The sequence below is a fragment of the Taeniopygia guttata genome, chromosome 5 (assembly GCF_048771995.1).
Source record: "Taeniopygia guttata chromosome 5, bTaeGut7.mat, whole genome shotgun sequence".
NCBI lineage: Eukaryota > Metazoa > Chordata > Aves > Passeriformes > Estrildidae > Taeniopygia > Taeniopygia guttata.
The window spans coordinates 32,431,308-32,457,411 of NC_133030.1; the positions used below are offsets into that span (position 1 = coordinate 32,431,308).

The window sequence follows — 26,104 nt, forward strand, 5'->3', positions numbered from 1 at the left end:
CCTTAATTGCGGACTGCGTTTCAGAATGTTTCGCGGGACCCAGGTCGGAGTGGTGTGGTGTCCGGGGCAAAAAGCAGCGGGCCGGCCGCGTACCTGCGGGCAGCGCCGGCGGGGGCGCGGTACGCGCGGAGGTGTGGCGGTACGGGTGTGGGCGAGGCCAAGCGGGAGGGGCGGAGGCGGATCCCAAAGGGAGGGGCGCGGGCTGCCGGAGCTGTGCGCTGGTTGTGCGCGGGGAGCTGGCGGCAGGGATGCTCAGCTGCTGGGAAGCCGCGCTGGGCGCCGCCGTCTCCGTGCCCGTCTTTCTTTTCGTGGCAGCGCCCTACATCAGGTGCGTCTTACCGAGCGCAGCCCGTCCTTCGCGTGTGTTCCGCCCCGCAGGGCGGCACCCGTTGGGGCGCGGAGCTGGCGCGCTTCGGGTTTCTTGCGCGTGTGTGTGTGTGTGGCGGGAGTGCGAACAGCGGGAATCCCGCGCTGGGGTCGGAGTTATTCAGGCCTGCCCACTCCAGCGCCCCGGCGACACTGCCGCGCTGCCGGGGCTCGCTCGGCCCTGGCACCGCCGGTGCTTTCCCCGGGCTCCGTCCGGGCACCGGCGCGCTCACCGCGGCGCGGTAGGGGGCGGGGCTCGCGTTCTCCCCAGGGGGCGGCGGCGAAGCCCATTGGACAAAAGGCTTCGGGGCGCGCGGCAGCAGCCAATAGGAGCCATGGCTCCACTTGACGCAGGGATGGGGCGGGGCCGCCTCGGGAAAGCGCGGGGGATCGGGGGTGGCGGCGCTTCCCGGTGTCCCGATCGCGGCAGGGCCGTGACCAGCCGCTTCAGGTGAGGGCGCCCGGGGGTGAGCCCGAGAATTGATGCGAACCCCCAGGTTCTGGGTGCTCAGCCCCGGACGGGGCACGCTGAGCAGGTAGAGGTGACTGATGCCTCCCCTCTCGCAGGCGGTATGTCGCTGGAGGACGGTGTAAGTCGACAGCAAGGCTGGAGGGGAAGGTGGTGATAATCACCGGAGCCAACACAGGCATCGGGAAGGAGACCGCCAGAGACCTCGCAAAAAGAGGCGAGTGCAGTCTTGTCAGCACGTATCCCTCTGCAGCCGGACTGGCTGTACCTTGTGTCAGTAGCCCCTTTTCTGGACCTAAGGAAGAAGTGTTGTAGGCTTATATTGAAGTAAACTGGATTCCAGAGTTACTGCAGATGAGCCCAAGTGCTGTTCCTTCCGAGGCTGTAACCACTGAAGTGCAGGTTTCCAGTTCCTTAACTGGGAACTTTTCATTGCTTGGACTCCAAAAATGTGCCTTGGGGACATAAAAATGCGTTGCATTGCAACTGAAGGGGACTGGGGAAGTTCCTGGATTCTGCTTGTATGAAGCTGGGAAATGCCATAGGTCCGCCACTATGTGCTTTAGTTATTCATGTTTCAAGCTAATTTGATGCAAATGTTATTTGGCTAACTGGTAAGAAGATTAAACTACCTTTTCACAATCCATTTAGAAATTACTCTGGCTGGAATCCATCACCTTTATGTGCAGATACAACCCTATCATACCAGTGTTGTTGTATGCACTCCTGACCTGGGAGAACATGGACAGAGGCACTTAAGATGTGGATTTGCCTGGTCTGAAATTATCTTTCAGCAGGATTGTAGCTCACACTTGAGTGGGAAAAGCTTTGTCCCTTCCAGCCACCCCCCTGACTGATGCTAGTTCCCTAAAGAAACAATATATTGTTTGTAATTGCTGGGCATGGTCAGCCTGCTTGCCATAGCCTTGATCATCCAGTGTGCTCCAGTGATCTCATCTTCTGTTCCTGTTGTCCCCCCTCCCCTCCTTGCAGGTGCAAGGGTAATTATTGCCTGCAGAGACACAGCAAAGGCAGAAGCTGCAGCCAATGAAATCCGAGCTGAGACAGGGAACCAGCAAGTCATTGTGAAAAAACTGGATTTGGCTGATACAAAGTCCATCCGGGAATTTGCTGAGAGATTTCTAGCAGGTAGAGTCTCTAGATTCTTCTTTTTAGTGAGAGTATTTTACTAAGGACTGCTGTCTGTTCTTCTAACCATTGCCAAAGCCCTGCCCTGCTTGTCTCTGTACCTCTTGGGTACTGTGGTTCACAGCAGGGGCTGGTCATAGGCCATGAGCTAGTTTGTGGTAGGAGATATATCCTTTTTTTAAGGTGATGTGGCTGCAACTCAGACAACAAGGGGTGAGTTGTGCTACCTTCTTGTCTGCATTCTCTGTTTCTTTGTTTAAAGATATTTGTTGTTTCTTGCAGAGGAGAAGGAACTCCATATTCTCATTAATAATGCTGGGGTAATGTTATGTCCTTACTCCAAGACTGCTGATGGCTTTGAGATGCATCTGGGAGTCAATCATCTTGGTAAGGCTAGTGGAATCATGTTTGCACTGAATATGGAACCATAGAATCGTCACGTGGTTTGGGTTGGAATTGCCCTTAAAGATCATCTTCTTCTAACATCGATATCTATAGCAAAATGCCAAAGAAAAATCCTTTCAGATTTTCTCTTCCTCATTCTTCCTTTTACTGGAATGATGGAGGGTCAGAGTCAGAATTCTGGAGATGCAATGTGATGTATTTGTGCATTGTGGATCTGTATGTGTTACCTGGGACATTTTGAAATGTATGACAGCTACAGCTTTTTGAAGATGAAGAGCAGAACCTGAAGGCCCCAAAAAAGTGTAGATGTTAAATCAGGGGAATTTAACAGAAATTTTCTTTATCCTGGACTTGAAATGAGGACAGCAGTAAGATACCACGTAGAAGCAAGCAGGGGAACCCTTCCTAGAAGGATGACCTTTCGTCTCCCCCCTAGGTCACTTTCTCTTGACTTTCCTCTTGCTGGAGCGTCTGAAGCAGTCTGCCCCAGCCCGCATTGTGAACGTGTCCTCGCTGGCTCACCACGGAGGCCGAATCCGCTTCCACGATCTCCATGGTGAGAAGAGCTACAATCGTGGCCTTGCCTACTGTCACAGCAAACTGGCGAACGTGCTCTTCACCCGGGAGCTGGCCAGGCGGCTGCAAGGCAAGTCCCAGGGGCAGGCGGGGTGTTTTTCTGCTTGGCTTTCTGAGCACCATGGATGGGGAGACTGGATTGAAGAAAGAGCTGCAAATTGTCTATGCAGAAATTGAATGGTTTGAGGCAAATGTCACTGAGAGCTCTTTGCAGGAAGAAAAATATCTCCTGTCTGTGGAACCAGGAAACTTACAACACAGATTGTCTCTACAGCAACAGGGTAGAGGAGTTTAGTAGCTTAGCACAGTTGAATGTATCTCATTGTTCTTTGGTGTTGGTCAAAAACTAGCTGCATCCACAGAGACAGTTGTAGTATGTGGATGGAAGCTGAAAACAGCCACAACTGCAGTCTCCAATAGAAAAGCTAATGCACACTCAGCTGCCTTAAAGGTTGGTGGCCCGTAGAACAAGCATAAGATTAGATAGTACCTTGCAAGTCACATCTGTCACAGTCGTGTCATTCAGTCCTGTTCATAAACTTAAGTAATATTTATTTACTACAACAGAAGTAGTGTCTTCCCCAGGAAATTACTATTAGAGTAAGTCAAAAAAGGCAGGTGTTCTCAAAAGCCTGCTGGAAACTGCTTCTGGTTCAGCACTCAGACCCTCTAGCACTTTGTTTTGCAGAAGGCACATAATGACTCCTGTGTTTAGAAGGGAGCAGGGGATACTCCTCATCCAGTGCCATGGATGAGTGATTTAAACTGCTTCAAGAATCACCATCAAAGGTATTAGCAAAAGTGGTTTTAACCTGATGTCATAAGAGGGTGACTTAAAGTATGATGGCAAGGTTCAGTCTATTACTTACGTGGAAGACACATGCAAAGGAAAACTGATTTAGAATTAAATTAGAATGATTTACACAGGACTGGAAACACACTGTGTAAGGAAGACCCTCCTGATAAATCATGAGGCTCAGCATGGAACCTCATGCTTTTTAAACTCCTTAGGGAGCCTATGTCCAGTTTGAGTCTCAGATTTGGACAATTTATATGTAATGGAATTATCTATACCAAGTTTCTGTAATTATTATTGAGCAGCTACATGGACTAGTAATGTTTCCTCAATACTAATTCAACAATCAGTCATTACCAAGGATTTGTTGCAAGCAAAGGGCCTCTCTGCCTTGCTTAAGGAAGGCTCTCAGTCTCAGGTAAGAAATCTCAAACCTTGAGAGGTGCCTCTGCTCCAGGGGAGAATTACCTGCTGTGCAGTCCAGTTGCAGTCTGAGCTGAGGTTCAGCTGGATTCATCCGAAGGTTTGCTGTTGGTAAAAGCTCTCTGCCTTGAGGAGCAACCTTGAGAGGTGAGCCAGCTCAAGGGAAGACTGTCACCCTGCAGTCATATTGCCTAGCAGGGAGAGCTTAGGGAAGGCTTAATTAGGCTGTAATATCTACAGAATGGAGTGGTTGGCTTGTATTCAAATTACATACCGTGGGAAAGGTACATGAGACTCAGTGCATCCACAACCTTATTTGTTCCTGGATAAAAGAGTATTGGAAAAGCCATGTGCTACTGATGGGTGTTCCAAATGCATGTGCACTGATACCCACTGGCCTCTGTGGGTTTCTAGAGGAGTTCTGGCCAGTTTACGGCTTTACCTTCTTTCGGGCCTGTACCAAACTACTGCAGATTTGGCTAAGGGGTCAAGTGTATCCAACACATCCAGCATACAGTAACTACAGAGGACAGCACTTGTCTCTCTATCCAAGGATACTTAAAGAACTCCTCCTTAAAGTTATAGAATATCTACAGCTAAAATTGAGGAGTATATTACCCTTCTTTTAAAGACACTTTAATCAATGCAGATTTGTCCTGGACTACTTTATTTTGCTGTAGGCACTAAAGTCACAGCAAACGCTCTCCATCCTGGATCTGTCTCTTCTGAACTGGTCCGGCACTCATTTGTAATGACTTGGCTGTGGAAGATATTCTCCTTCTTCTTGAAGACACCTTGCGAAGGAGCTCAGACCAGTATCTACTGTGCAGTAGCTGAGGAGCTGGAGTCTGTGACAGGACAGTATTTCAGGTGGGTGCAAGCTGATGAAGTGACACTCTGAATATTGAAGGCAACTTCGTTGGCTGGGGAATATGGGACTTACTGTCATTCTTCATTAAGAAGGGACCAGGTAAGAGGCTGTCTAGTAAGACTGAGAGTGACAAATAGAGCATTACCCCTTCCAGGTTTGTTACAGTCGTTTTAGATGAAACACCTGACCTGTGCAACATACAATAGCATGCCCTTTAGTGCTAGAAATATTAATGTACTCAGAGTGCAGGAATGGCTGTCACATGCTCAGAGCTCTAATGCTGACCTGCCTAACACTAGGGAAATTCACTTTTCAGTAGAACTGTGTAGTTAATTAGGTCACTTCAGTCAATTCTGGGAAGATCACTTCAGTTCCCTTCATAGTTTTACTTCTGAGAGCAAAAGGGCCTGTGCTCTTGGAGCTGAGAGAGCTGATGGAGCTGCAGAGACAGGTGAGATTTTCAGGTCTGGCATGTGACCAAGTAACTTAATCCTCCAGTGTGGTAGACCCAACAGCTGGGAGGGACTCTTGCTGGGCTGCTTGTCACTCTGTCATGGAAATAGTCTTGTTTAGTTCCCATTACAAAACCTGTTCTTTGTTTACTTACTCCAGGACCCTACATTGTTCTATTCCCATCACCAAAACCACACCCCAGAGCAGTTTCAAGTCATCATCATTCTATATTTGAAGACTGCTATTCAAACAGATTCACACAGATATGTCTGCCAGCTTCTCATTGTGTGTAGAGCACTGTAACAATACTGTTTTTTGGAAATGAATACAAAAATTCGTGGTTTTTTTTTCCCCCCCTCACATGGATGCTGTTGGAGCTGTTGTGTCTTTGCAGAGATTTCTTCTTGTGATTTATGACCAGATTAATCTCTGTAATGACATCACCTGATCTTCATTTGGGAGTTAGTACCATCTTAATCAGACCTGAATATATAAATAGACACCTTAAGTCCTCCCTAGCTGTCTGTCTTGGAATAAAAATGTAGCACTGATGTCTGGAAGTACAGAAAATTGGTAGAATTTAAATGCATAAAAAAAGAGTTTTGGACGTGGTGGGAAACGAGGAGCTGCAACACTAATCCACAATTTACACTGGACTAGCCTAGAATCCTTTCCACTTTCCAGACCATAGATGATAAAACACAAGTGTAGACATTAAGAAAAGAATTTGCATGCCACAGTGATACAGGTGGGAGTCCACTAGTCATTTCAGGAATATTAAAGACTCCATCTATAAACACTGAGCCAGACAGAAACCTTACAAGATGCCATTTCTTCTGTGCTCTTAAACTCCAAAGTTATTGCAGCAGTACAGTTGAGAACACAGGACCTCTTTTCCAGACTGAGTGCTTTCTAATTGGAGGAGCCAAGAAGAAAGGAGCCACAGTTCAGATGATAATGGAAAGGGGGTAATCATACATGGTTATTACAGTGTTATTCTTGGGCATATAGTGGGATAAACAGTTTAGAATGAAGGGCTGTTTGAGTGACTTTTTTGCAGTGTTTTTTAGGAAATGCGTTCCTTAAGAGCTTGGTTGCAGTCTGTGTGCCTTTTTAGTGGTATTAATGGGAATGCACACTAGTGAGGTTTCTTTAAGAGTTGAGATAACAGATAGAGCTTGCCTGCCAGTTCTTGGTGCCACTGGGAGAGCTTCTTCCCTAGCTAGTTGGAAAGAAATCTTTATCGTGGTGCTTAGCAACCCTTGCTCATTTGCTAGATAGCTCCCACTGTGTTCTTGAACTAGTCTTGAATTAAGCTTATACAAAGCAACTCCCTAATCTTAACACAGACATTTTGGTATACTAATGTAGATGGAGATCTTAGACTTGAAAGAATTAAAAGAATGTTTTTCTTACAGTGATTGCCAGCCAGCGTACGTATCTTCACATGGTCGGGATGATGAGACGGCAAAGAAGCTGTGGCGCGTGAGCTGTGAGCTCCTCGGCATCCAGTGGGACTGAGCAGCACCAAGAGTGTCCCTGGCTGGGCCCAGCAAAGCTTCTCCGGGGAACAGCACTGCTGAGAGACCTCAAGAGTAGAACACTGATCCTTCAGCTGCCCTAAGGATGGCTCTGTGGGAACAACCTAATTTGTAAGCAGTCAGTCCCTCTTCCTAGCTGGAGAATCAGAGCACTGAGGCAGAGAGCAACCTGCTTGTTATCTCACACAGCAGCTCGAGGCTATGCTTCTCTGGCTTTAGAATAGAAAGGGAGGTTGCAGTCTTAGGTTTAGATTATGAAGTAGCAAGGATTTACTTTAAATAAAGTTTGGTTGTTTTTTTCCCTAACAGCAATAGTAAAAAAGTAGGACTCTAAATTTACGGTCTATGAGATTACTTTCAGTTTCTACCCTTGGAACTGGCAGAGCAAAAATATTTTGGATTATTAGATTTTCTGGAAAGTTATGCAATATAAATAGGCTCTAGCACACAGAAACAGGTCCTGGCCTTTTTGTGCCAAGCATTAGGTAAAGTTTTTTACACGGAATCACTTTTTCTGAATGCTCTGTAGAAGCTGGACCCTAGCCACTGAGGTATTGTGGCCCTGAATATACACTGATTGCAGCAGGTTAACTGAGGGTTGGCAAATCTTCTGAGAACCCAGGTTTTTGTGCAGTTGACTAGGAGGTTAAAAGCTGCAGGAGGGCTGCAATTGTACACAGGCGAGTTATTAAAAAAAATAAACATCTCTCTTGTGAAGCACTGAACAAAGACAGTGTAAAAGTTGTTAAAGTAAACCCCCCCAGGTGCACTTTAAATGACTTTAGAACCTAGAAAATAGAGCAGAATGAATAAGGAACATTTCAACCATGTTAAAAAATATTAAACAACTTTAACTGAGACTTTAGCTTTAAATGACACCAAACTTACTAGAGCTACATAGCTGAAGCAGGAGGCAGAACTATCTCGGTATTATGGTCAAGCTGGCTCCAGGACACTAAGGTAAGACTTGCACGGAAATCCTTGTGTTTGACTGCCCAGCAGTTACTGGGCAGACAGTGACTGGCTGTCAGCCAAGGCTGCCAGCCTGCCTGTGCAGGACCACACAGCTTGCATTTCCACAAAGCAGCTGGCTCAAGCCACATAGCACTGGGACTGCTCCCTTGGAACTCCAGTGCTATGTGAGTGCAAATTGCTGGAGTGCAATCCATAATCAGAGATTATTTCTGAAAGAGTTAAGCACTCAGAAAACAAGTGCCACAGCTCATAGGATTATCTTCTCCTTCTGAAAAAAAAGCCTGGAAGTTTTTTGACTTGAATATTAGCCTGCCACTGTGACCAACTGCCAGTTTTGGAAAACCAATGCTAATTTTAATTCTTCCTGTCTGGATGCTATCTATGCAGATCAGTCCCGTGCTACCTCTGAGCAATACTAAATAAAGCCATTTTCCTTTTACAACAGGACCCTGTATCTTCTTTCAGAAATGCTGACTCAATTTACTTGGTGTTGCTGTTATCTGCAGCTGCCTCACTAATGTAGAGAATTCAGTCCAGGTAACATATTTAAAAGTCCCTTTGTGTTTCTCCCTGTCACTTTACTTTTTTCCCCTCTCCCTCTTTATGTTGCATCCCAATTATGAAACTAAATCCACAAGTATAATATAGCAGTAGAACGCTACCTACCACTGGAGCCTTGGCTTGCTTTCTCTGTGTCATTCTTGGATTTAGAAAGTGGCTTCAGGAGCAAGAGAAATAATTTTTTAAAAAAGCAGAGAAGTGTCTCTGGTGTGAAATATTTTTGCCCTTGCAGGTCAATGCACTTCCCAAAGAAGTCTGAGTGTAGATTTAATGTAAGACATATTAAATAAACATTTCCATAGAAATATATCCACCCTCTTTGACCTAGAGCAAGTAATTTATACCTCTCAGCTGATCTCTAAAAAATGAGGAAACTAAAGCTCATTTAGTTGTCTCAAAGGGAGGCTTGTAAGGGAGAGTTAGATTAACTTGCAAAGCTCCCTAAAGAGGATTACTGCATACACGCAGGAGGCTGAACTACCTAACTGCTGGGGGGACTTCTAAAGATGTGACGTTCCAGTCAATCTAAATATTGAGGATACTCAGTAACACATAAACTTGGCATGACAGAACAATCACCCCCCTTCTAATTACTCCACTAAGCATAGCCAAAAGTAAAGTGCAAGTCTAGAAAGAGAACCCTAGCTCTGCTGAGATAAAAAAATAAACTGAGAATACATTAACAGTCATAATACTTTATTTTTGTTTTAGTTGTAAACAAACCTTGGTCAGTAACACAGAAATTCTCTTAAAGTGGCAGTATTCAATCCCTTTTTCTTGCTCAAAAATTCAAAGCCCCTTGATAATTGCACTATTTATGACACAATGTAATTAATCAGGGTCAAAAGTCCAGTTCTGCTGGTACAAGAAAGATCCCTACAATTCCAGGTTAAGAACTTCAAATTACACCAAACACTATATAAAGTGCATCAGGTACAGTGCAAAGAGGTCAGGAAGAAAGGCAGGTAGGGAACTGACGGGCCTGCATGGCAAACTCCACTCTCAGTGTTCTCTGCAGCTGATGGAACACGAGCAGAACAGGGGGTGTTACAGCAATGCAGACCTGGATACCCACACACAGTAAAATCTCCTCCCCATAATCAGAGATTTAAAAATGACTGAAGCCATAGGTAGTGCCACGTTTTAGGATTAGCCTGATGGCTGTAAGCTGATGGAAAGCTAGGTCAGTCTGGCCAAGGAAACAAAAGCTCTCATTAGTACTGCTCTCTCATTAGTACTGCTCACTAATGAGATAATGCAAATCTGTGGTCAGGGGATTCTGAAAGCTATATGTGGTCTGTATTTCTGCTCTAGTGAGCAGAACAGAGCACCTCCAAAGAGAGGCGTTTGTATCAGCTCTTGAAACCCTGAAGAAGATGGACCAAATCCTTTCCAACATCGTGGAAGTCTGTTCTTTCATTATAGTGAGCTTGGGGATAGTGCAAAACTCTTACTTGATAGTCTTAATTATTTTATGTACTAAAACTATTTACAATTACATTACACTGCAGAAAACCTATAGGTTTTTTGATGTAAACAACTTTTTAATGAGAAAGTGAATTAGTTTTTCTACTTCTTGTGCTGAAATACATGTAAACAGCAAACACAAACTCTTGGGGAACACCATGTTTTGTTCTTTTTTTTTTTTTTTTTTGAAGGTCCTACTACTGTCTAACACATTTTTGCCAGTTTCTCATGTCCCAGTAAAAGTTGCAGAGAAGCAGCTACTTTTTTCAGCATCCCTGAACACAAACATTGCACAAAGATTGCTGCTTTTTTCCATAAAGCAAATCAACCTAACACTTCGAGAGCAAAACCCATCAATACACGGCATATCCAGTTTGGTGTTCTATTGTACTTGACAGGGACAAATTATTCTGGTAATAATACACTCCTATGTGACAGAGATGTTTAATTTTGCCACAGCTTGCTCTATCCTTATTCTCTGCCATACCTGATGAAAAACTGTGGAAGTTTACTGTCAACTATTCAGTCATAAAGCTGCATCACAATGATTTATTGGGTATTACCGCAGTAAAGAAAGAGGCACATGATTTTCCAGCTATTTTAAAGGCTTATTTTCCCTTTGTACTCCTCCCCTTACAGCATATGCCCTTTATAACTTCATTCATCTAGATGGCACTAGCCCAAGTGTCACATCTGTGGCACATATCACACAGTGTGACTGGTAAGTACAAATCTGCCAAAAGAATCGATTCCTACCTTTTCAAACAAACTAAAAAAACTTAGGTACATTGTACTGGGCTGGGGGGCGGAGGGGGGGATAAAAAAGAAGTAGCAATGATTTTGTCTAGAGGCTTAAAAAAATATGAGTTTTAGTCTTTGTAACAGAAGAACTTTCCAATCTCAAAAAATTTTCAGGAAACATCACAAAAATTTAATACTCTAGGCTACATTGAGTTGATAAAATTTTTCTGTCCTCTCTACATATGTTTTCTGGATTAAAAATAAAACACATATTATTAAGTCCAGTGCTTTTCAAAAAATATCAACCCCCCCATTCCATATGTCTAAATCCTCGCTTGTTCAGTTTGAAACTGGCCCCTTCCCCCCCATCAAAAAGAGAGCCAAAAAACACCCTGAGGTAGTGACTGTTTGTCAAAATACAGGACTGGCACTTATAGTTTAGTTCCCTTCCTTTCACCAGAGGCACATTAGCAGCATCCATTTGCCACCGACATCAGTCAACAGAGTTCCATTTTACCTAGAGGCTGCTGAACCAGACAGCTCTGAGCTGTCTCGAAGCCTTCTCCTTCGGTATGACAGCGAATGTCAGTTACACATTACTTCCTAGTGCCCTGGGGAAGCCGACTTCTCACCTTGGGCTGGTGCACGGAGAGCCACTGGGCACAGATGGCCTTGACGACGTGGTCGCCGCTGCTCTCGGCCAGCTGCCGCACGTGCTGCACGAGCTGCACCGCCCGCGCCTTCTCCTGCCGCACCGACACCAGGTACGCTGAGCGCAGCTTGTTGCACATCATGTAGGCCTGGATCTGAAGCACGAGAGGCAGGCAGAGCCTGGTCAGAAAGCTGCAGCAAATTAACTGGACAAGATCAAGCAAGGACTCACAGAAATACCCTGTTCAGAAGCGTGTCGTATGAAGTAGCAGCACCACATTACCAAACACAGCATGGCATGAAGCAGATCCCAGTGAAAGAGATGGGCAAATAGGTGTATTTTATTAAGTTTGTGTCTTGTAGACACTCCTTTACTGTATGACCATAGGATTCCTGAGAGTAATTTAATCTTGTGCCTTAGTTACAATATCCTCATAGCAAAGAGTCTGCATATGTCATTTCTTCCACTGCTGGCTCTAGAACAACTCCCATCTTTCAGTGATAGAACTTACAGAAAAGCAGAATTAAAAGCTCATTTTTCAATCTGCCTACAACCATGAGTTTGTCATTCAGAGCAAACAGAAGACCGTTAAAAATCTTTAGATTTTATTCCCAGCTATGCCACTAAGGATCTACAACAACCTTCAAATGCTGAGTCACAGCCACTTCTAAGAACAGGCATCTACAGTTCTCCATGGCTTGGCTGCCTGGTATGAAAACCAACAAAGAAATAAACTAGTTTAGGCTTCATTTCCTCTAAGAGAAAAAGTCTACCAGAAGCTGAACAAGTTTTATCATTTAACTCTCCATCACCAGGGAAATAGTATAATCCTGAAACAGTAAGCTGAAGTGGTCATCATTAGCTGTCTGCCATTACTAAAACCTACGTGCACCTATGTGAAAAGTTGAGTAACAAACCAACGAACCCACCAAGGTGCCTTTCTGAAATACTTTTCCTCCCACTCTAACTAATACCCAGCTCTCTGAGGGCTCTCAGGGAACTAATAGGAATAGTCCCAATTGATACCTGTATGTCACAGCTTTACACATGTCACAAACCATGGCCTTGAGGAACTCACTGTGATTTCTACAACTTAGGAAGTAGCCTTCAAAAATCTTATTTGCATGAGGATGAGAAAGAAGATAGTGAAAAAGAACCTGTAAGCTGCAGACCAAGACTGGGCTGTTTAACTCTTGCTACTGTGCTTTTACTTACCTTGTTTTCATCACTGTCCATATCCTGAATCAGATTATCGAGATCCTGTATCCAAAAAAGGGAAAAGGTGTTCACATTAAAAATTGGTAATAGTCTGAAAAACTTTACCCCATCAGAGATCAAACCCCTGTGGACAGGCAGGGCTGCTGAGATCACAGCAGGTGCTTAGATTGTCCCAACTGCAAGAGTTGCAGGTGTAGGAAGTACAAAAAATACTAGTTCCAAGTCTTTTCTTTACCCACAGCTTTTCCTGCCTGCCATCTCTGGGGGATTCCCTAGAGAACACTAAGAGTCTCTCATGCGCATGGCTTGTGTTGCATGAAATGAACTTGTAGGTTCCTCACATCCCAGCAGAAGTTACTCCATGGCCCACACTGACCCAAAGAGTGGACTGCATCCCCTAACCTAATTAACAGAACTAGCAGAGTGCATCTCCTTCTTTCACTGGGATGGAAAAAACACTGTGATAGGCAAAGGCAATCACAAAATCGGCTCCTATGGAGGCAGGAGGTTTCTGCCTCCACACATCCTCTGTGTTAGCCAGGGAAGCCTCACTGAAGAGAAGCCTCCTGCTGCAATCAGCAGCACTGGATAGGATCTTGTTCTGTCCCCGCCATGGGTATCCATTTGGGAAGTGCTGGGTAGGAATGTGCTATAGCTACTTATGGTTTCCTCCCACAGTAGCTTGTACAAGGCAAACCACACACTCCCACCTTGCAGCTATGCCTACAGCATGGAGCCAGAGCATCTGAAGGACTCACTGAAAGAGCAGCCTGTATGGTCTACATACTTTTTACTTCAAAGGGACACAATGCAGAACAGAATTACCTCAGCAGGAATGCTTTTGAACTCATTTAGACAGTTAAGGATAATGTTATCCCCATCATTTTTTGCTGCCACTCCAGACTCATTGACACACTTCAGGAGCTGCTGGATCTCGCTGTACTTCTGCTGCTTCACCAGCTGCTTGGCCACTTTGCTGTACACTTCTGTAGCCTCCAGCTGGAAGTCCTAGAGGTAGTTGGAACATCAGAGCGACACATTGAATGTTCTCAGCAGGTTTTCTCAGAGGGAGTCTACACAACTGAGACAGTATCTCCTCAGGACAAAATACCACACCACACTCCAAAAAGTAAAAGCTGTTTTGGGAGACTCTGGTTTTCCACTCATCACTGCTCAGGGCTGACTTAAAGGGTTTTTTATAACCAGACTTGTAAAAATCAATTCTGCTTAAGAACAAGAGTGCTGTTACTGCCTTCTTTTCAGGAGTGGCAAAAAAACAGTTTTATTTCTTCTGGCAAAAGCTCTTTTCTAGATCCCTACCCACCTCTCCCTCAGCACATTCCCACTATACTTTTCCAGCCTCCCCCCACCAGCAGTCATCCGTTGGATACCACAAACAGGAGGGAATTGACCATTGTACACCATCCACATGAGGGAAGAGATGATAAAAGCTGTGAACTGATCCTGCAATGAGTAAGTAAAGAAAAAAAAAAAAAAGGATGGAAATGGAAGTGATAGGCAGCTGGACCCACTGCTCCATTTTTACTGGACATAGTGGCTGCTGCTGCTTAGAAGTGCTGTTTTTCTAAGGCTCTCCATCTCCCTACAAACAGGAGTTCTGCCTTGTACGTCCTGACCTGAAAGAAGGAGCAGGGCCTGCCACATCCATAAATATTCAGAGTGTGCCACCTCTGTCCAAAAGTGTCCTGCTCTACCATCTGGGACTACATGGATGAGAAACACTCAAGAGTTTAGAGGCTCATGAGCTATGCTGACTGATAATCACTCAACTTTTACCCAGACATGAGGAATGAGAGCTCCCCAGCAAGAGTTTCCAGTTAATTTTGCTCTCAAATCAGGAGAACAGAACACAGAGAGCCCTGGCCTTATTTATTCACTGTCTTTGCATGACTGTCATGAACTGCAGAGAGGTACCACGTGAGAGGTCTCTACAAACATCTGTGACTGTGGTTTGCCAGAGTTCAGACACTGATAAAGGGGCACAGCAAAGGAAAAGCTGTACTTCATTCCTTTGTAGGACCCAATTACTCTGTAAATGTCCTCCTGAAACAGCATCTTAATTTCTTTACCAAGCTTCCACAAATATATGGACATGTAAGATTTAAACTTGTGACTTTTCTCTTAAAAAGTTTTTCTTCTGAGGGGATTAAAATACATTCGGAGGGCAGGGGAAAGGCTTTTGTTTAAATAATTGCTGCTTTCAGGAGTTACTTTGCATTAATATTGCTTGTTATATCAAGTTTTTCCATACCTGGAGAACTCTAAATGCAATCCCAAACCCCTCCTCAATGTTTTTGCCTTCCAATATGACCTGAAAAGAGAAGTATAGACAAGTCTGGGAATTAACATTCCTTTTTCATTATGTACAGTTAAATAATATTAATGCAAATCCAGATTTTGCCCAGAGGCCAAAATAAAATGCATTACTTCAACAGAAAACAGCACCATCCCAAGCAGCACAGGAAATTATAGGGTCTATTGTCACACACTGCTTCCACGAGGGGCATTAGGCAATTTACAGATGGAGATGAGCCAAAGTTAAGAATGGTTAAAATTATAGCATTAATTGCCTTGCCTCCAAATATAATGGGATGTACAGACAAAAGGAATATTACTATTTTCATGTTAGATGCTCTGCCTCCGAAAATTTGAACTTTGAGGAGATGAGCTCCAAGTTCTCACATGTTCTCTGCTACTCTGAGGAAAAACCTGAATTTTTCCTAAATGATGGGTTGCATTCAGGTGTAAGTAACTTGCCCAAAAAAATACAAGAAAGTGCTTCAACCATCAAAAGCTTCAACTGCATTTAGAAGTTAGTATTGTTGATGAAAAATAGCTGTGCTCAAAATAGCAATTAGTACCTTGCAAGCAACATCCATTTTCATGTTATTGTTTCCAAAGAGTGTGGGCAAGGAGGAATCTGTCATTTGAGAGGCTCCTGAGCTCTCACACTGATGCAGGAACTTTGTTACTTCCATCTGCAGATCAACTGTATTGATGTGCCTAGATAGTGAACAAATTCTGACTTCATTTAGTAACAGGGAAGGTGTCAATTATTATTTACATGAACTAATTTCTTCAATACCTTTCAAAAGAAGACATACTTATAAAATTTATTTTAGCTGCTTTTTGATTTTGTCCATTGTACAAGTCTGCAGCAATATTACTTTTCAGATCTGTGCACCTAACATACATCACAAGCTGAAGATGAGCAATTATTCACATTATTTCAAAGAAGTGAGCCAGAGAAACTGGCTCCCCAAATAAACATCTGTTTCTGCTTTTTCACCTCATCACACACACACACACACCTCTCCATGTTTAAGAGTCTAGCCTAAAAGAAAGAAAGAAAAAAGCCCCTAAGAAACCAAGATATAAAACCCCAAGTACAAGAGAGATCTAGCTAAATTTACGCTTTGACTTATGAACACAGGAATCCAGTTAGCTCTGGCATCTATAGCTTGTACATAGTGTAGGGTTTTGAGTTAACCCCAGTAGATACTGAAGCGCTACAAAGATACTTGTTTTCCAGAGAGGAAAGGAAGAGAAAAAGGAAAAATCCTTGTGGACTGATATATAATTGTCTATGCATTGTAGAGTCCCTGTTTGCTTTTTTAAACTGAAGGATGGTAGTCTAATACACATGCATATTTTTGGTAGAAACAACTGCCCATCTCCTTATATGGATTGTTGGGGGAAAACAATGATGGAAATCCTACACTTTTAACTACATAAAAGCAGATTTGGGTCAACGACAACCAGTAAGTGTTAACTAAAGCCAGCTTAAATGAAACAAATAAAAACCCCAAAGTCTAAAGCCTGAATTTCACCTCTCCTAAAACTTAACTTCTTGTTTATAAATACCTTGACACATCTGTAGCAGACATCTTCTTCCGAAAAGTGAATGCCATTTTCTTCCTTCCTGAACTTCTTGAGACCTCCTGCAGATAGACTTTGAGATGGTCCTTGATCTTTAGAAGCCACGTCTGTTTTCCTCCGAGTTCAGTGTAAGACTTTGCTCCATGAGTGAAAAATCTAATGCAGGTCATTGCAGCACGGACATGATCCTGGAAGAAATGCACTCACCACTAAGATGGACCACAGGACCCCACCTTCAGTAATCACTGTCTGCACTGAAGGGCTCACACAAAGCAGGCAGAGCTCTGTTTTCTTTAATACAATATGCCAGAGCCAAGACATCAATCAGGTCAGCTTTAGTAAGGCTCAGGCCTTCCTATGTTCTCTAAGACTGTAAAGAGGCAAAAATATATTTTTCCAGCATGCAGGTTTAGACCAAAGTAAATAACCAAAAGTCTGACAGTATTCCGCATTTCACTGAAAGAGATGGCACTGTCCCTCAACTTACCTTCATGAACTGTTGCACCTCATACAGAATATGGTAATAGTTCTTTCTTTGCAAGTATTTGCAGGCTGCAATCAGGTAGACTCCCCAGCTTTCCAATCCTGGATCAATGGTTTCCAGCAAGTTCTCCAACATATGCAGTTTTCCACTTTCATAACTTGGAATGAAAATCCCTTCAATAAACACTTCTGATGGGGATTCCTACACAAACAGAAAGTTGCTTGAAGCAAAGCCTCTGTAGCTTATTTTCCTTATGTAATATATAGGCATATTATACGACAGAGATCATAAAATTACTAAGTAATTTACACTGGAAGGGATTTCTGGGGGTTATTTTGCTCAAAACCCCACTCAAAGAATGACTTCCAAGTTAGGTCATGCGGCTCTGGACCTGTCCAGTCAAGTTCTGAGCAAGACAAAGTAACAACAACCTCCCTGTGGCCCTGGTCCTGTCCAAATATATGCACCAAAAAAAAACCCCAAAACAAACCCCAAACCTTTTTCTTTATATCCAGTTGGAATTTCCCTTGCTCCCAACTGTGTCCACTGTCTCTTACCCTTATACTGGGCACATAGGAGATAAGCATGGCTCTCTTTTTGATATAATCACCCACTTGGTAGCTGAAAACAGCACACACAGATCTTCTCTTGCCTTTTCTTCCAGCAGGAAAAAGCTAGCTCTATCACCCTCCTCAAGTATCAGGTGTCTCAGGCCCCTAGACACTTTGGTGGCCTCCAATTAGACTTGCTTCACTTTCACAGTGTCTGTTTCGTACATGGAAACCCCGGACTGGGCACAGTTGCTCGGATGAAACCTCAGAAGTAGTGCTACCTGAGGAGGATATTTACTCCCCTTGACCTCTTGACTGTGGTCTTGCAAATGCAGCCTCACATGTGCTTATTTCCACAGTAACATTAATATTTCTCAACAGGGCCACCACAAAAAAAAAGTTTTAAAAGCTCGATATGAAATTTTTTTTTTTTTTTTTTTTTTTTGTGTCTCAGAGCAAGAGGCAAGTGACAAAGTCTGTACACATAAAATGTCTCTAAACAACCAACTGCAAAATGTTTAGTCAGAAGCTCAGTACCTTACTTTGCTTTAGGGGAACAAACCCTCCTTTCTGGTTTGTATGATTACTACCAGTTCATTGTCCAAAACTTCCACATCAAATTGTCTGTCTAGAGTATTTTCCAAGTCTGCTACTTAAGATGTGAAATTATGTCACCTACATTGTAAAAATATGCAACTTTTCTTAAAAGCAGATTTAAACTGATGTGAAGGATAAATTTAAAAAGATAATTCAATATGTAGATGACTGTAAGATGTTAGAATGACTGATGGTACAATGAGAAAGCAGAGTGGATAAGTCACCTTTATTTTCTATTAACAAACCTCATAACCAGATAAAGATAATGAAAGTTGGTGTTTCAAGTTGTACATTCTCCATAAGAGTTATTTCAAATAATAGTAATAAAAAAGAAATCAGTAATTCAAACACAAGCACAGCAACTTAGAAAAGGAAACACCACACTCTCACAAGCTGGTGAGATATAATGGATTCACATCTCCTAAGAAGCCCCCTTAATGTCTTAGTAAGAACCCGGAATAATTTCTAGATTTAACTGTAGTTTAGCACCAACAGAAGAACTGTTTACTCCAGAGATACTTAAGTCCTCTTATATTATGCAGTTTCCTTAAGTGAGAGCTGGAAACCACATTTTGGGCTCCCTAGACTTCTGTCCTCTGTATTCCCTTATATTCCTAATGGTTACAGAAGTGCAAATACAGGTGATCTGATTCAACAAACAATACCATGAGACAGAGACAAAGGGATAGGGAGTAGTGTCTAATGTTATTTGCACCCTGTAATTCAAAATTTTCCTTCTCTCTTCTGAACTCTATGACAACAGTCCCAGGTTTCCAACTTTGTAGAAAAGACAAAGTGCTGTTGATACAGGACCTCTATAAAAAGAACCAAAACTGCATGCTCTTTTTAGATCTGTATAGATCAGTGTTGCTCTTCTGTCTCCCTGAATTCCGGTCAGTCACTGGATAGTTTGTATAACAGCATTTCAGGACCTCAGCAAACTCCTGCGCAGAAAGCCACCCAAACACTGCACGATGCTCATTGCTGCTTTTCAAATTTCAGTTTCGGTGATGAAAATTGAATTACTCACCTTATTTAGCAAGTGAAGCAGTGCTTCTCTCATACAGTCATGCCTCATGTAAAAGCTTATTATTGCCAGATTAGTGCCGTAACTGTGTAAATAGAACAAGCACTCCTGATAATAGCTGTTGTGTTGAATCTTCCCCTCACACATCATCTCCAGGGACAGACTTCTTGTTCTCAATGTAGCTTCAAGTTCCCTCAATGTAGCAAAGTAATCATCATCCTACCATTAACACAGAGAATCAATGATAGGTGATCAGCAAGAGAAAATCTTCTCAGATAGGTCTTGTCACTCAGCCCTGAAGAATTTCTTTACTGTTGTTTTTAAAACAGGTATTGCTTCAGAGGGGTGAGAATCCAGCAATGCTTTTTAAAAATGCTAGACTGGAACCCTGCTATCAACAGATGTGTTGAATGTTGCTGTACCCAGCATAGCTGTTTCCAAGGATAGGTAGAAGGCTTACTTAAAAAAAATTCCAGTGTCAACAGCTACTTCAACAACCCAGTTCAAAGGGGCTTTTTTATTCTCCTAAAATATGTACTTTGTGTTTCATCATCATGATTATGCAGTTAATTTTTTGTAATTTTAAAGTAATTTTTTGGTACCTAATCAGAATTCCAAACCATTTAGTAGTGTTTTTTGACAAGAAGAGTGGGAAAGCATTTGAAAGTCTTTGAACTTCTGTAAAGTTACCAGAGTTTCAGCAGAAAAATCGCATCACTGCAGCATCACAAAATATTGCCGAGATTGAATTTACCCTCCTTAGACTGTAGTAATAGTACATTATTCAGTACAGCCTATTTCCCCCTCAACAAAGTCTATTCCAAATTGCTATAAAATCCTACAATCTCTCAGGCATCACTTCAATGTGATGAAACAGCTAATGAATTTCTCAACAATATTCAGCTTGCAATACACAATCATGACAAAGAAGGAAAATAAACATCCTAACACCTGCTATGATAACATGCATTGCTGTAAGATGTGTACTAAACCATAATTACTTGGCCTTGCCATAACCCCTCAGAGTAGACAGAGAAGATTCTTACTGCGATGAGTACTGGCTTCACTGTGGACTCCAGGTACTGTATCACATCCTGGACCAGCCTTGAACCATGGTTCAGCTGGTTTAGATCCATGGGTGGCTTTAAACATCGGTTAAACTTCTCTCTTGCTGAAGTTAAATTTCCAGCTTTAAGGCAAGCCATGCCCCAGGCATGCCACGCTCCACCTGGATCCAATCCAGATTTTGTAGAAACCTATATTCAAAATCATTTGTTAATATTGCAACACAGTCCCAGTACAGCAAATAGAAAAAATGGCTTATCAGTCTGTGATTCTGACCTTTCCCATCCTAGAGCACGTTTCCCATTAAAAACAAACAACTAAAATAACGTATGAAAAACTTGTGCTGATTATTTCCACATTACTAGCACTAAAGGCCAACTACCAAAACACCCATGTGCTGGAACTCAAAATGTCCCTCAGACATTTTTAGAGGTTTCAGGGCCCAGTCAGAAGCATTTGAGACCCTGGCAAGCAGCTGGAAACAGCTGTAATTTTGAGTTTGAGCCATAGAATGATTTACCAACTTTGCAGGAAGAATAAGAAGTCACAAAAGTTTAGATATTATAGTAAAAATAGTTACAAATTAAAAAGAAAAAAAATTTAGTGTTGCACAGGGGGGTTTTAACACCTGTACAAGAGGGTTTTTACTTTGTACATGAGGGTCAGAAGTTTTAAGATTGAGAGATTCTTGGCTGGTCCAATCCTTCCTCTTTTTTCTTCCTTACCTCCATATTTTTGGTGATGTTGGCACTTACAAATTAGTTTAAAATAGAAGAACACCATTTAATATAAGTAGTAAGTATTAAAGAAAAGCTATAAACATTTATCACATAATATACCATATTAAAGAGAGCAGCAGCCCAGGGGTGGGAGGAGAGAAGAAGTCAAAGGACAGAGAAGATGTCAGGGAAGCGTGTGCCTCTGCCTAAACTGCTGACCAAACCGCAGCAGCCAGAGAAGACAATCTTTTAGATAGCTTATAATAAACTACCGTAAGACCAAACAAGAGACTGCTAAGTTTTTCTTTCGAAGCACAGGTTAAAAGACAGACTTTTCCACCACACAGGACCCCTAAACCAGGCCTGGGTTCCGTCACACATGCTCTCCAAATGTGGAAGTAGTTTTTATTGTGTAAGTTTAAACTACTGTTTATCTGGGAAATTTCAGTTCCTGAGTTCTAAACCAGGACATTTTCACATCTACTTTTCTAAAGCAGATGATTTTCACAGAGCAGAATTCACCAGATTTGTGGTTTTAAAAAAGGCAACAGAAGATGCTTCATGAACTGCCAAGATATTTTTTATTTCACACAACTTTGCTGATAAAATTTACTCCTGATTTTCTTTAGTAGACCTAAAGGTCTTTTAGCTGCCTTTAAACAAGAACTATTTCTATTCAAATAGGTCATCTATTCTTGCTGTTTATTACTGCTTAACAAATCTTAATACTATTTGTAGTATCATAATCCTGTATGGTTTTACAAAATCCTGAGAGCAGGATTTGATGATGATAAACCACATATATAGGTGTACAGATATGCCAATACTGCTGATTTTCAAGTAAATGGTTGGGAAAGGTGCCTTACCAATATTTGCTGTCAGATTATAGACAAATACAATCTAACATTTAAGCTTCAGATAAAGTCCTGCCACAAAGGGTGTCTCATCCCGTCTTGCAAAGCTGCAAGATTCCTTGCAGTTAACTCAAATAATGCATTTAATTACTTCCTTGCAGTTAGTCCATTCCAGTATTAACTGTACCAGGGAACAAGGCTGCTTATCCTTCCCTTCTGCAGCCTGCTCCACAGCAGGACTTTTCCATCTCAGAAATTTTTTCCTGTGTTCAGAAAATTATTTCTTCCATGTTTAGAAACTTAATCTCAGATTGTAACTGTTTAAATATTGTCCATTTCACACATGACATCCATGTGAATTCAGGAGGGAGGAAAACAAAAGCCACCACAGAAGAATTAACATTGACATCCCTCCACTGTTACCTCTATAGCTAGTTGATAGTATTCTGCTTCCAAAAGCTGATTTCTCAATCTTGTTACTGCTGCTGGGAGAAGGATCTGATCCAAAGATGGCACTGGACGGTAGGCAGCAGCAACCAAAATATTCAACACATCCACTTTGCTGATGTAGCTAGAGGTTAAAGAAATACATATGCTTTCACTATTGTTATACATCAAAGAACTTGATGCAAAGACAACTCTTAGGACACTGGTTTCTAATCACGAGGACACCAGGTTTCTCTATCCATCATACTATCCCTTCAGAGTATTTTTTTATTGTTTGGGGTTTCTTTGCCATGTTCAGTGTAACATGCTGACTGAAGACACCAGCTATAGCTTACTAAAATCAACAGAGCACATGTGAAATTTATATAGCACATCTGCCACCTCAAGCTCTGCAGGACAAAACGTGAGGCAGTGCAAAATGTTCATTCTCAAGAAGCACAGGTTTAATATCCTGTATTAAAATACAGATTGAAAGGAGATACACAACAGCATAAGCAAAATATGTACCCATCTTTGTGCATAATTTCTTCCCAGTCAGAGAATTCTCTCAGTAATTAAGTAGCCTTATTACTTGAACTTCTCCTATTTGAACTTTCCCATTATTCCTGCATTATGAACTTCTCATTTGAGCTGGTCCACAGTACAAACACAAAGTAACCCTTCCACCTCCACTCCTCAATGAAAAAAGATAATAATCTTGACAGTACCACAACACATCCTAGTGAGTATCTGATTAGAGTCACCTGTCACAGAGAGCTAGGTCCTGGCTCCTTCCAGCTTTTACAAACATCATTTTAGCACTGAAGAGCAATTGTTTCATGATGTCCATGAGGAGTCCAGCATCCACCTCAGGATTAGTGAGCCCTTGGGACAACCTGCAGCAGTGTTCTATCAGCTGGTGGCCACACACTATGCTGTCGCTGTGCAGGCTAAGGATGGCAATACACAAGGAAGCGCTGGGAGCCTGACAATTTGAGGAAAGACAGATAAATATAGGTATTGAGGTAGGTCTCCAGTGAACTGCTGATTGGACTATATTGGACTCTCTCATGAGCTCACCTGTTCATAATAAAATTCGCTGCGTACAATTTCATTCTCCTCCTCATTCAGGGAAAAAATCCATTCAAGATCAGTTGCCTTGGATATTCGTACCACTGTGGAATATTCATTATTAGAAGCTTCTACAGCAAAAAAAAAAAAAAAAACCACCAGGTAAAATCATTGCACAAGAAGCAACAAACCCAGCTAAAGACACACAATGCAGAACATTCCTATCTCTCAAAAAACAGTCATCTATAGTCCTCTCATTGTGCCATTTCCTACCAGCATCACACGTCCAGCCCACATCACAGAAACATTTCCTTCCCTCAGCAGGCTGCCACATCATATCTAAACTTACTGTCACTGTTACCAAAAACTGGTCCCAGTAACATATTTTCATATTATTTTTTAACTCTTATGCTACTGGGCATCAAGCATAGCAGCTTTCCCTCTTTAGCCTCCCTTTAGGCAATTTATTTAATATTTCTGAGCAGGAAGGAACTGGAAATATGAGAGCTGTGGGTTTCAGCTTAAAATAAAAAACAGTTGTAAAAGAAAGGGTAAATTGATTTAACCACCTCTTGTTCTTTCCAAAATTCAGGTGATTTGCCCATGGAATCCATGAGCTTTAGGCCAAGCGATTTTAAGATGACCTAACTCCTAATGTAAAATTTTCTTATAAGATAGTACTGCAGAAAATTTGAGTTCTGATCAAATGATTCAAGAAATATAATTACTGTGAAAAGTAGTTTTCTTTCCTCCAGATTAAGGAAATACTTGTTTTGAAACTTGTAACCTAGAATAGTTATAAATTAAATACTGTCTGTCATCTGAGTGTAGCTAATGATCAAGTTTGTGACTGCAGTTCCAAAAAAACAATGGGCAATCTCACAATGCCAAGAAATGGAGAATAATGACAATTTGCTGCTCTTGCCCCTGATCAGCTTCCTCTGAAAAAAAAAAATTTAAAAGTCTCAAAACATACTCATTTAGAATTCACATCCCTTTTCAGAGTGTTGAGTAACTCTACAACTGTAGGGTGAATTAAAAAAAACCCAAAGCAACCAAACCAAAACCCCAACACCCCCCCCTGCACTTTTCCAAGTTGAACTGGAAACTGAGTTGGCACAAAAACTAGGCTAGAAAATATCTGATAAGCCGTTCCCCCAGATGAATTAGAAAAGCCAAATAAAAATAAAACTCCCTCTCAAATCTGAGGATTTTCACATTTTTCTTATCCAATCTTATTGAATGGTTCACATAGGTCCAGTGATGTGCAGCAATGCTACACAAAACCTACATGTCAGCTGTTTCAGTCTTGAAACAAAGGTAGTGGTAAAGCAAATTTCCATCAACAGCAGGGGAAAAAATTCTCAAATAGCCCACTATACTTTAAAAAGGAAGAAATAAGAAAAAATATTCCTATTTTCTTTGTTATTACACAAATGCAAATATTGCACCATGTTTCATGCTACTGTTCTAAGCACTTCAACTGTGTCTTGTTCTGACAGAGTTTCACATCAGTGTAGGAAAACTTTGCAATCATCCAAAACACCAAAACCCGTAAATACCTCCTGAGAAAAAATGGCAGAGAAAAAGGCAATTAAATTTTGCTATTATTCCTGAAGCTTAAGATACTAGATTTGGAAATGGAGGCACCAAAATGCAATTACTATTTTCACACAATCAACAGAGGAGATGGAACTCAGGACACAACCAGACCCATGAGAGTGGCCTCATCCTGTGCTACCTCTTGGCAGCATGGGGTATAAAACACCACAGCCCACTGCAGTGGTACTCAGAATTGTACTGTCATGGTTTATAAAAAGAGGATTCCTCAGCAGTGCTCTGTAGTGAGCTAATTAATTCCTACTCACATTACTGCCTCTCACTTACTGTTTCTAGAATGAAAAGGGGATTCTCCAATTCTTTTTCAGTTCCTTTCTATAACACCCATCCAACAAATTCAATATTGGCTCAGATAGCTCTCCTAAGTCTCAATTTTCATTCACAGAAGTTTGAAATGCTCAATTTCAGCCTGCACACACAAAAACCATCAGTGATATTTTGTAACTGAACTTCTGATCACATTTAGCTGCAACTAGTATCTAACTGCTAATCAGGCACTTAAAAAAATAGAGGTTTAACATCACTCCATTCCTTACCTTCCACTTGGTCCTGATCTTCTTTTCTGCTGTAATAAAATGACAGAAAGAACCATCATGCCTACTCCAGCACATTGGGGGAAACATGGTTTTAAGGCAGATATCAACATGGCTACCCTCCTCAGAACATTGCTCTGTAAAAATGCAACACCTATCCCTAGCTGTCCTTTTCAACACACTGCCCTGCCCCTAATCCCTTCTGCTTGGAAATCTAAGATTCTGCCTCTGTATTGTTGTATTTCAACTGCACTAAGTATTGGCTCTTATTACCTTCTGTAGGAACAGCACTGTTGCACACATCGTAAAAAAGCAGACACTGAGAACAAGAACAGCCCAGTATCAGGACATGTCGGAGTTAAAATGAAGTCTTTGGTATCCAAATGTCTGCCCTTAGAACTTAGTTGGATTTGATATACAAACAGGGAGAGTATTAAAAACCCCAGACAAGTAATTAAAACCTGGCAGGTGGTATTCAAGCATAGTGCTGAGTGCTGCTGGCCTAATCTGGCAATGTAAGCAACCATTCTGACACAAGCTGTTCAGTTGCAAATGACTGCTTGCTTTTTCACAGGTTCCTCTTCAGATCTGCAC

At 42.1% G+C, this 26,104-nt stretch overlaps 2 protein-coding genes across 8 annotated transcripts in view; one reads left to right on the plus strand and one right to left on the minus strand.

Annotated features, from left to right (window-relative positions):
• The first annotated feature begins 169 nt into the window (after positions 1-169).
• Positions 170-8,466, plus strand: LOC100226769 (retinol dehydrogenase 12). Of its 2 annotated transcripts, none has more exons than XM_002199408.7 (7): positions 170-328; positions 934-1,052; positions 1,829-1,984; positions 2,267-2,371; positions 2,826-3,035; positions 4,865-5,054; positions 6,927-8,466. In XM_002199408.7, the coding sequence occupies exons 1-7, from the start codon at positions 249-251 to the stop codon at positions 7,027-7,029; spliced, it is 963 nt and encodes a 320-aa protein (XP_002199444.4). In that variant the 5' UTR covers positions 170-248; the 3' UTR covers positions 7,030-8,466. The 2 variants fall into 2 exon arrangements, with proteins under 2 accessions (XP_002199444.4, XP_041572602.2); XM_041716668.2 differs by lacking the exon at positions 170-328 and adding an exon at positions 340-817.
• Positions 8,467-9,264: 798 nt separating this feature from the next.
• The window catches only part of ZFYVE26 (zinc finger FYVE-type containing 26), a 49,036-nt gene continuing 32,196 nt past the window's right edge, over positions 9,265-26,104 (minus strand). For 2 of the 6 annotated variants that reach the window (XM_030274490.4, XM_030274489.4), the window contains exons 29-41: positions 25,514-25,542; positions 23,367-23,488; positions 23,051-23,271; positions 22,284-22,431; positions 20,269-20,478; positions 19,226-19,441; positions 17,051-17,248; positions 16,549-16,751; positions 15,546-15,687; positions 14,936-14,995; positions 13,489-13,671; positions 12,661-12,705; positions 9,265-11,599 (exon numbers count right to left, since the gene is read on the minus strand). In XM_030274490.4, the coding sequence (XP_030130350.4) occupies positions 11,390-11,599; positions 12,661-12,705; positions 13,489-13,671; positions 14,936-14,995; positions 15,546-15,687; positions 16,549-16,751; positions 17,051-17,248; positions 19,226-19,441; positions 20,269-20,478; positions 22,284-22,431; positions 23,051-23,271; positions 23,367-23,488; positions 25,514-25,542 (1,987 nt within the window). In that variant the 3' untranslated portion in view covers positions 9,265-11,389. Of the gene's footprint in view, positions 11,600-12,660; positions 12,706-13,488; positions 13,672-14,935; positions 14,996-15,545; positions 15,688-16,548; positions 16,752-17,050; positions 17,249-19,225; positions 19,442-20,268; positions 20,479-22,283; positions 22,432-23,050; positions 23,272-23,366; positions 23,489-25,513; positions 25,543-26,104 lie in introns of those variants that run through there. The other 4 variants (XM_030274493.4, XM_030274491.4, XM_030274492.4 and 1 more) reach the window with 4 other exon arrangements.